Below are 10,555 nucleotides of genomic sequence, written 5' to 3'. Positions count from 1 at the left end.
TCCTCCGCATCCTTGAAACACTTGTTATAGTTTACTTTTTTGATTATAACCATCATAATGGGTGTGAAGTGGTAACTCCTTATGGTTTTGATTTGCATTTTTCTAATGACTTACTATGTTAACCAATCTTATGTGTTTATTATTATTTGTTTAGCTTCTTTGGAGGAATGTTTATCAAATTCTTTGCCCATTTAAAAATTAGATTGTCTCTTTATAGTTGCATTATAAGTGTACTTTATATAGTCTGGATACTAGACCCTTGCACACAGTTTCTCCCATTCTGTGGGTTGTCTTTTTACTATCTTAATACTACCCTTCTATGCACAAAAGTTGTTAATTTTGATGAAGCTCAATTTATTTTCTCTTTTGTTGCCTGTGCCTTTGATGTCATATATAAAAATCCTTTGCCAAATCCAAGGTCATATAGATTTACCTTTATGTTCTCTTCTAAGAATTTTATGGTTTTAGCTCTTATATTTAGATTACTAACTTATTTTGATTGATTGATGTAGGAACGGGTCCAACTTAGCTTTTTTTTCCCCCCCTCAGCATGTGGAAATGCATTGTCTGAACACCATTTGTCAGATTGTTCTTTCCCCATTGAATGGACTTGGACACTCTTGTCAAAAATCAACTGGCCATAAAATGGGTTTGCAGACTCTCAGTTCTATTCTGTTGGTCTAGATGTCTATCCTTATGTCAGTACCACACTGTTTTGATTACTGGAACTTTTAGTAAGTTTTGAAATCAAAAGTGTAAGTCCTTTAATTTTGTTCTTTTTCAAGATCGTTTTGATTATCCTGGACTCCTTTAAATTCCATATGAATTTGAGGATCAGCTTTTCCATTTCTGCAAAAAAGACTGCAAGAATTTGTTAGGAATTATGCCAGATCTGTAGATAACTTTGGGTACCTTAAAATTAAGTCATCCTATCGGTAATGAAGAGATGCCTTTCCATTTGTTGGTTTTCTTCCAGCAATGATTTGTAGTTTTCAGCGTACAAGTCTTTCACCTCCTTGGTTAAATGTATTCCTAAATTTTATTCGTATGACGCTATTGTAAACGGGATTGTTGTTGTAATTGTCAGATTGTTCATTGCTAGTATATCTTATACCCTGAAATTGCTGAATTTGCTTTTTAGTATGTGTGTGTGTGTGCGTATGTGTGTTATACACACACACATATATATATATAAACACACACATACAAACACATATGCATAATATAAAATATATATAATAATATATAACAATTATGTCGTCTGTTAATAAATGGTTTTACTTTTTCCCTTCCAATATGGATGCTTATTTTATTTTATTTTATTTTTTAATTTATTTTATTTTTTTCTTGCCTAATTGATCAGGCTACAATTCCAGTATAATGTTGAGTAGCTGCAGTGAAAATAGTATCCTTGTCTTGTTCCTGATCTTCAGGGGAAAACTTTTAGGACTCTACCATTGAATATGATGTTGACTGAGTTTTTCATAATTGTACTTTATCAGATTGAGAAATTTCATTTCTGTTCCTAGTTTTCTGAGTGGTTTTCTTTTTTTTTTTTTTTAAAGTCATGAGAAGGTGTTGGATTTTGTAAAATGCTTTTTGTTTTTATTTATTTTTATTTTTTTTAAGTAGGCTTCACACCCAGTGTGTGGAGCCCAACACAGGGCTTGAACTCATGACCCTGAGATCAAGACCTGAGCTAAGAACAAGAGTCAGATGCTTAACCAACTGAGCTAACCAGGTGCCCCAGATGTCCCTGTAAAACACTTTCTCAATGTCAGTTGTGGTAATGTGGTTTTTCCCCTTATTCTATTCATGTGTGGTGTGTATATTGATTTTGTACTGTTGAACTACTTCCTGAGAGAAATCCCACTTGGTCATGGTGTATAATCCTTGTATAGGCTGTTGGATTCGGTTTGCTATTTTTGTTGAGGAGTTTTGCATCTACCAACTACCCAAACTATTGAAGGCTACTGAAGTAAGTCCTTGTGGCTTTAGATCTAATGGTTCTCTATAGGCCTTATATAGTTGACACTGCTGGCCATCCATTCCTTTGATATTTGTTACTGTTGAGTCCTTTCTCCCTGAAATACTCTTTCTTGGTTTCTGAGGCAGTACTCCCTCCTGGGTTTTCTCTCATTTCTATATACTTCTCCATCCCATTGGAGGTTTTTCTTCTGATCATCCTTTAAGTATTAGTATTTTTTAAGAATCCTTCAGAAGATCTGAGTGACCTCATCCATACCCAAACTTCAATGATCCTGTTTATATCAGCAACTCCCAAGCTAATTAGGACTTATCTGAAGAGTCAAGATAAGGCCACTCCTCTGAGCTACTTTTGGAGCCACCTCCTGAACAACTCCTCTGGAATGTTCCACAGTTCAGTACCGCCAGAACTCACAGGTCTTTCATGTTTGGGCCTCTGCTTACCTTTGTAGAGACTAACAAAGCTGTTCAAAGACATTTCAATCTTAAGGGAAGAGGTATGACTTTCAGTTCATTTCCCTGGAATCCCATAATCCAGTTATGCTGATTTGTAGCTCTTTTGCTCCAGGACATTCTTTAGCTTTTTCCTTGTGTCTTTGTTGCCCCATTTGTAAAGTGGGGATGATAATACTTGGTTTGAGGATTAATGATTATGTAAAGATATTGACCCGTATTAAGTTCCAAATAAACTGCAGCTATTTAGTAATAGATAGACTTGAGGGGATAATGTACAAGGTAATAGAAAATAGTACTAAATTGTCTTGTTTCTGCTGATACTGATCTATGCTTTTATCTGGTTTTATGCTGGGAGGGGACTTGAGCAGCAGATACCAGATGACGAACACTGGAGCCTTGCTCTAATAATCTTACTGGGTCCAATCTCAGGATTTATTGCTATAACAAGATCTTTTTATTGTGTTCATAATGAAGCCCGTTTTGGTTATTACACTTGTATGTGTGTTTTTATACTCAGCGCTTGCCTTAAGGTGAGCATCCACTGATTTTCATTTAAATATTTGTGGTTTTCTTTTTCCTTTCGTTGTTTTTAACGTTTATTTTTGAGAGAGAGAGACTTTGAGCGGGCGCACACACAAGCTCAAGCAGGGGAGGGGGAGAGAAAGAGGATCCAAAGTGGGGTCTGAAATCTTTCAATTAAGATCAAAGGAATTTACGTTTGCATAAGCACTGTAATGGGAAATTTATTGTTTTTAAGGCTCCCTTTAAAAACTTGGTACCTATTTTATATCACTTCTTTGCTAAATTCATTTTTAAATGATTTAATCACTTGGATTTTATTTCACTTTCACATTATCTTTTTCTCCTAGTCCTTTAACGTAAGAAAATGGTACTCTGACGTTGGGTGCAATTATTGTATTCAAGGTTTAGTAACTTCATTCGTAAATTGTAAATGGGAGAAGGGTACACATATTTTGTAAGTTGTAGCTCGCCACGTATGCTTTGACATAGGGAATGACTTTGGACAGCGGTTCCGCCTCGAACCCGTCGGCGTTTAACAAGTTAACTACGGGGCGGCTTCCACGCACAGCCGGGAGGACCGGGCCAGGCGGTCAGCCCCGGAGCCGACCTGCCCCTGGAAGTGCCGGGAACCGCGCCTCTACGCCCGCGGGGGCGGTGCCCGCCGGGCCTTTCCCGCGACCCGCCCCCTCGGGCGCTGCGCCGTGCGTCTGCGCAGACACCCCCGCGGCAGCCGCGGTAGGTAGTTTCTCCTGATGATGCAAACACTCACTTCCCGCATCAACTTCCCACAGAGGGCGCGGAGCCGGCGGGAGCCAGGAGCGCCGCGGAGCTGTGCGCCATGGGCAACATCCAGAAGAAGCTGACCGGCAAGAGCGAGGGTGGCAAGCGGTCGGAGAGGGGCGCGCCGCGGCGGGGTCGGTCGCCAGGGGCCGGCTCGGACAAGCGGGGCCGACCGCGTGCTTCGGCGGCGGCGGAGGGCGGCGCCAGCCGGCACCCTGGCGGCGGGCGGGGCGCGGGAGACCCCACCGCCGCGCCCCCGTCCCCCGCCGCCCCTCTCGGCCCCGCCGGCCTGAAGAGCCAGGGCAACGAGCTGTTCAGAAGCGGGCAGTTCCCCGAGGCGACCCTCAAGTACTCGGCGGCGATCGCGCAGCTGGAGCATGCAGGTAGGCGAGCAGCGCCTGCGCCTCCCCTAGGGCTGCGGCTCACGGGACCTGCCGGGCCGCCGCCCGGTGACAGGCGCTCGCGTGCGTGCGTTCCTTCATGCGGAACAGACCCAGGGCGGGGTGGCACCGACCTGGGCGGGCAGCACCGTGGAATGCGTAGTGTGTGCGCGGGCAGGCCACTGCGGGCACGGGCCGCTCCCGGGGCGCCGCATTATGGGCGGCCTGCAGGACTGCAGTGTCCCTGGAGACCTCAGTCGTCTTGTGCTGGTGAACTGTGACTGCGCTAATGGATTTTAACCGTGTTTAATTAAATGTGATTTTAGGAAGTGGAAGCGCAGATGATCTAAGTATCTTATATTCAAATAGAGCAGCGTGTTACCTAAAAGAAGGAAACTGCAGCGGCTGCATTCAAGATTGTACCAGGTAAACTGCCCATTTTCAGGTTTCTCAAGAGAGTTTTACCATTCCAGTGTGATGAATGCAGTATTTAATTGCTTACTAAATTTTTGCATGAGCCTGATTTCTTAAGACACTTTTTTAAGACATGTTAATTGAATTATACATGGAAGTCATAAATTCTTCTCTTTCATAAATTTCTTCTCACTGAAGACAGTTAATAGAAGACTGCAAACTTTTTTCATTTCTACAGCCACCACCTTAATTCACGCTCTTTTCATATCCTAGACTACTGGACAAGCCTTCCATCTAACCTCTCTGCCGCCTCCAATCCACTGTAGTGTCAGAACAACTTTTCCTGAAGCATTATTTTGTGTTTCAAATAGGCATTCAGTGGCTCAGTATGGTGTTCCAGATAATTATAGGCTCCTTTTTTACCACGTTGCCCCCTGAACAAGCTTTCTGCTCTCATTTGGCCCACTGTCTGTAATGCCCTCTGCACATCTTTGCTTCTGAAATCCCTGCTCAACTAACCCCTCCCTCTTCTTTGCCTTCCTGGTCACTTGCATGGCTATAACCCTTGCACTGTCACTCTCACACCTGTGGGTATTTGTGTCATCCACTACATTGAATATTGAGCTCTGTGAGGACCAGAACCATATTTTACATACAGCTTTGCATCCTTCAAGCACTGTGGTCACCCATGTTACTCAACAAGTTACATACTGAAATTGGTGAATATATTTACATGAATAAAAAGTACTGTTTTCTTCCACTATCAAGGAATAAACCTGCTTCAGGAACCCTTTGGAAAGAAGCTACTATTAAGTATCAAGCAAATAAATTGTATGTCCTGGTTTGATGTTCACAGTCCTGGTTTACTCTTGTGTGGTAAAATTATTACTGTCACCCTTTTTCACTCTCAAAAGTCCTAGTTTGAACAATAATTTATGTGGATAACCTTCCAAGAAGATGAACAGTTTAGGGGCGCCTGGGTGGCTCAGTCAGTTAGGCGGCAGACTTCGGCTCAGGTCACGATCTCGCGGTCCGTGAGTTCGAGCCCCTCATCGGGCTCTGTGCTGACAGCTCAGAGCCCGGAGCCTGTTTCAGATTCTGTGTCTCCCTCTCTCTCTCTGACCCTCCCCCGTTCATGCTCTGTCTCAAAGATAAATAAATGTTAAAAAAAAAAAAAAAAAGATGAACAGTTAATTATTTTTCATTGATAGTATCAGTATATTGATATGGGTAAAAACTTGTAATATCTGTGCCTGAATTTTTTAAAAAAAGTGTTGAGGGGCTTGGATTTCTTTTTCCCAATTTTATGTATTTAAAAGTAAATACTGTATATGTTCACTTGGGCCTGACTGTAGACCCCATCCACTGTTGTGCTAGCTCACACTAATTAATTGTTGTATTTTTAGAATTTTGTGAGCTGGTTGAAGTCAAATTGGTAGCTTGAAATCTACCAATTTGTTTGGCATACTAATACTGTGAAAATTGGCAAATCCCACAAATCTGGGGTTTTCTCCCTAGGAGGAGAGCCGGTTGTTAAACATTCACCACTACCCATAACTAACCAACAAGACAATGTGAATTTGTGGAATATCAAGCACATTGTGATTTACAGCTATGAGCCTTGTAGCTCAAGTGTCTGTTGCTAATACCTTTCAGACTGGTCTTAGGTCTTCCTATAGTAAGCAAGTTCAGGACTTTAATTAAAACTTGAGACCCCTAGGAGTGCCTGGGTGACTCAGTTAGTTAAGTGTCTGACTTTTGGCTCAGGTCATGATCTCATGGTTCGAACATCAAGTCCTGAGTTGGGCTCTGCACTGACAGCACGGAGTCTCCTTGGGCTTCTGTCCCCCTCCTCCCCAACTGACGCTGTGTGTGTGTCTTTGTCTCTCAAAAACTAGACTGTAAAAAAACAAAAACTTGAGACCCCTATAGTTAGGGCCACTGCAAAACAAATGGACTCACTTTATCCTTAAGTGAGATGGTTTAAGGTGGCAGACATAAAATTTGTTGTGTTTCAGTGTCGATCTGGGAGGAAGTCAACGATGGGATTCCAGCCATGGTGTCTAGGGAGGCTAGAATGGAGGTTTGTCTTGAAGAAGAGCAGGAGATGGCCTTCTGGGGAGGGAAGTGGCAGTGGTTTATTTAAGATGTCCTTAGATAAGAGCTGTGTTGTAGGCCAAGGAATCCTGCTCTGCTGGTCAGTGCTGACCTCCGTAGAGGCCGACCTACTTCGGTGTTTTCTTGATACCTGGTTTATGAGTCCCAACATAAGGGGTATGAGATGATTTAACTCCAGAGCGGTGAGTCTCAAACTCGTTTTAATGCCAGAGAAACCATGATTGGCTTTTGCGAACATGTTGAAATGAATGTATTTAAATCTGTGTGAACTAGGAATCATTTAGTAGCAGAAATAGGACTGTATTTTCTTTTCATCTCAAGAAGATTGCATACATTTTAATGGAAGCCTATTTAGTTTTTCACTTAATTGTCTGCTCTTTGGAGAGTTGTTTTTTTCTGCCATGAGCCCTTATTACAAGGCAAGTGGTAGCTGTAGTCAAACATTGAAAAAGAAGAACTCACGGGAGCAAACTTTAAAATAAGGAGCGGAGGGGATCCTATGAATTAGCTTTCGTAGATTGACCTATGATCTATACCTTTGTATGCATTTTGGGAAGAAAATGTTTGATTTTCTGTGTCTGAATTCCTGGGGCCTGTTCTGAAGCACTTGCTCTAAGGTTTGTTCCGGGGTGTGCTGGGAGAATCACTACTGGGAGTATAAGGGGTATTGGGAGAGCTCAGGGAGCTCTGGGCCCTGCCCGTCTCCTGGCCACAGTATCTCCATGTTTCTTTTAGACTTCCAGGTGAGCCATGAAACAGGGTTATGATGCCTAAGCTGAAGTTTAAAACCATTATCCTAGAAATTACCTTTGTCATCTGTTCTCAGGATTCTTTATCACCTAAAAAAAAGTCTTCACTTTTCCCATCTGCCAGAGAACTTTTTTGGGTTCTCTAAACTATACCAAAATATCTTTCAGTGACTTTCCATCAAGGGTATTTTGACAGGCTCAATAAAAATGAATGTTGCCTGATAATTCTTCGCTTTTGCTCCTCTGCTGCTCTCTGCCAGGCTTCAAATTAGAAGACTCTGGAGGGCCTTAAAAGTGTTAATTTGAATAGTTAAGTTTTTGTAAGCTCTGGTTTAAAAATTCTCTGTGTTTTTATGAATGAATGACTTTTTTTTTTTTCTTAGCAGAATTTCCATTTATAAGCTCGTATTCATTTTCAGGCTTGTGGTTAAAGAGAAAAAACCTTGCATTTACTAGGCAGGGAGTGCTAAAAATTAAATGCATCATCTCACGCAGTGTTACATTCCACGCCTACCTCAAATCCATCTTGAGTGGCTAAATAGCACCTTGGGCATTGGAAGTCTGTGGTGAAATGGGGTAGTTGTGGGGAAATGAGGTAGTTGTGTAAGTATTACACGTATTTACAATCCCTCTTCATGCCATTAATATCCCCGAAGCATGAAACTAAGCTAGATTTAAGGCAGTGGTACTAGTGATAGATCCTGATGCTCAGAGATCTGTTTTCTAGTGTTTAAAAGCTTTTACTTGATCTTAATTTCTAAAATAACTTTTAGAGTGGCTCAGTCGGTTAAGCATCCGACTCAAGTCATGATCTCACGGTTTGTGAGTTCGAGCCCTGCGTTGGGCTCTTTGTAGATACCTCAGAGCCTGGAGCTTGCTTCAGATTCCGTGGCTCCCTCTCTGCCCCCTCTCCCGATTGTGCTCTCTCAAAAATAAATAAATGTTAGAAGAAATTTTTTTAAGTTAAATAAAATAAAGTAACTTTTACTGTTTACAAAAGTAATACGTATGTGTTATAGAAAAAAATTTTAAAACCCAGTACAGTACGAAGGAGATCATTAAAATAACCCATAATCCTAACACCTGGGTGGAACAAAATGTGTTATTTTTTAAAAAACTGAAGCTAATTAATGACAGCCTCTATGGTACACAGCCCGGGAGTGCACCCACACATGCAGTTGAGTATGACGTGGAGAATTGTGAAGGAGTCCCAGTGGCAGATGACTCCAGTGAAGTTCCTTTATTTATAGTGTTTTTGCACTGTTTTGTGGTAGAAAGAGCATTGGTTCAATCAGGTGTTTGCTGAAGTGCTTCCTCCGGCCCAGGCATTGATCTCTACACTGGGAATATAGTGGTGCTTAGGACAGGCGGTGTCCTTGCTTTCCTGAAGCTTAAATTCAAAAGAACTGACATGTGGGCAGATGGCCCCATGTCTCTCCATCCCCTCACCTGCAGAATGAACGTGGGACTGTTTACCCTGCAGGCTTGTGAGAATGTCTACAGTGACCAGCACACAGTAGATGTCCTGTCAGAGCTTGCTCTTTGCCAGGTCACTGTAGACAGGAATAGACAGTAGTCCCCAAGACTGCTGGAGAAAAACTAAGCAGCCCTCACTCGTGCTTTCCCTGCAGCTGATCTATAAGCTGCATGGAACAGAAGAGTTAACCAGAAGAGCAGACCTGCCGTCCCCAGTGTGGACAGTCTGGTGCAGCAGATACTCACTCATGGGTTATATAGAAAGTGGGCTCTTCCGAGGATCTGTGCACACCATACTTTACAATTTTAGTTAAGTTTGTTAAAACTAAGTATGATAGTTTTCATTCATAAATTCAATCTTTTGATTGTATGTTCTAGTGATGTTAGAAATACTTCGTAGCCTAAAAAGTGCAAGATGAAAATTCATGATTTATAAGGAATTCTCATATACTTCCTTGATTCCCTCCAGTTTATTTTTTAAGCCCTTTGGCAGCAAGTAAATCATAATAACCTGTATGAAGTTCAGAGAGCTGATTTTCAAAATGTATTGCAAGCTTCTGTGGTTCTGTGCTAAGGTGCCTTGTTAAACACATAGGTGTAGATAAAAATTTTCCTTTTAATCCATCAGTAAGTAACAAGAATCTTTTGAAAGCCTACTTTGTACCTGGTGCCACGGTGGGCTCTGTTAGGGCACAGGGAGGGGCGTTGGAGGGGGTGAGACACATTGCCTGCTGCCAGGGAGCTCAGGCTCAGTGGGGGAAAGAGTAAATGCCAAAGTGCTTTGGAACTGTTTGACATGAGGTATGCAAGTTTGATTGCTCTTCTACTCTGAGTTTGCCTTTCTAGTATGTTCCTAGGTCCCCAATATGGACTGGCAGATACATAAAAATATTTCTGAGAGTCCGGTACCGTAGTGTACATTCAGTTAGTATAAGTTAAAAAGTAATTTTCAGAACAAGTGACGTGTAATATTTTTGTCTTTAGGGCTCTGGAACTTCATCCATTCTCCATCAAACCTCTTCTTCGACGAGCAATGGCCTATGAAACTTTAGAGCAGTATCAGAAAGCTTATGTGGATTATAAAACGGTGTTGCAAATGGACTGCACAATCCAGCTAGCGAATGACAGTATTAACAGGTAACCTAACCCGAAGCAGTGCCTGAGGTCTAGTTGTTTTACAATGGAGCTACATTTTTCTCTTCCCCACCTGCAAGAACTACCAAAGTGTAGACTGTTCTATTATTTACTTTGCATGAATGATCGCCTTCTCTCACTCCCATCAAAACCAAACAGTTCTTTCTCTCTAACTTAATTTCTAACTGTCCTGCAGTACATTTTGAGTTGTCCTCTGACACCTTTGTATTTGTTTCCTGGTCCATTTATTACTGTTCAGTAATTATGGTTTTTTTTTAACTTAGGGTACAGATCTTTGCTGTTCTGAGCGCACAGCATTTAATTTCAGTATTTATAAATATCTGTGGAGTTAGGAAGTGTTTTCAGTGATGTTGTAAATCAGTACTAATTATAGGACAGGATCCAAAAATGTAGTGAAAACTGCCATGTTGAATCTTCTTCTCCTGCAGGGTTTGCACATGCTCATTGGCACCACATCTGTCAGTGGAAACATATCTGTTGTTTCTCCTCAGGAGAACGGATGTCTTCATGAGCCTGCTA

At 41.8% G+C, this 10,555-nt stretch overlaps 1 protein-coding gene across 3 annotated transcripts in view; it reads left to right on the top strand.

Moving 5' to 3' along the window:
* The window catches only part of SPAG1 (sperm associated antigen 1), a 78,448-nt gene that overhangs the window by 36,896 nt on the left and 30,997 nt on the right, over positions 1-10,555 (top strand). For all 3 annotated transcript variants that reach the window (XM_045454065.1, XM_045454064.1, XM_045454066.1), the window contains 3 exons: positions 3,756-4,127; positions 4,451-4,550; positions 9,866-10,018. In XM_045454065.1, the coding sequence (XP_045310021.1) occupies positions 3,756-4,127; positions 4,451-4,550; positions 9,866-10,018 (625 nt within the window). The remainder of the gene's footprint in view (positions 1-3,755; positions 4,128-4,450; positions 4,551-9,865; positions 10,019-10,555) is intronic.

The sequence above is a fragment of the Leopardus geoffroyi genome, chromosome C3 (genome assembly GCF_018350155.1).
Source record: "Leopardus geoffroyi isolate Oge1 chromosome C3, O.geoffroyi_Oge1_pat1.0, whole genome shotgun sequence".
NCBI classification, from domain to species: domain Eukaryota; kingdom Metazoa; phylum Chordata; class Mammalia; order Carnivora; family Felidae; genus Leopardus; species Leopardus geoffroyi.
Note: the sequence above shows the minus strand (reverse complement) of the source record. Positions and strands in the feature narration are given on the sequence as shown.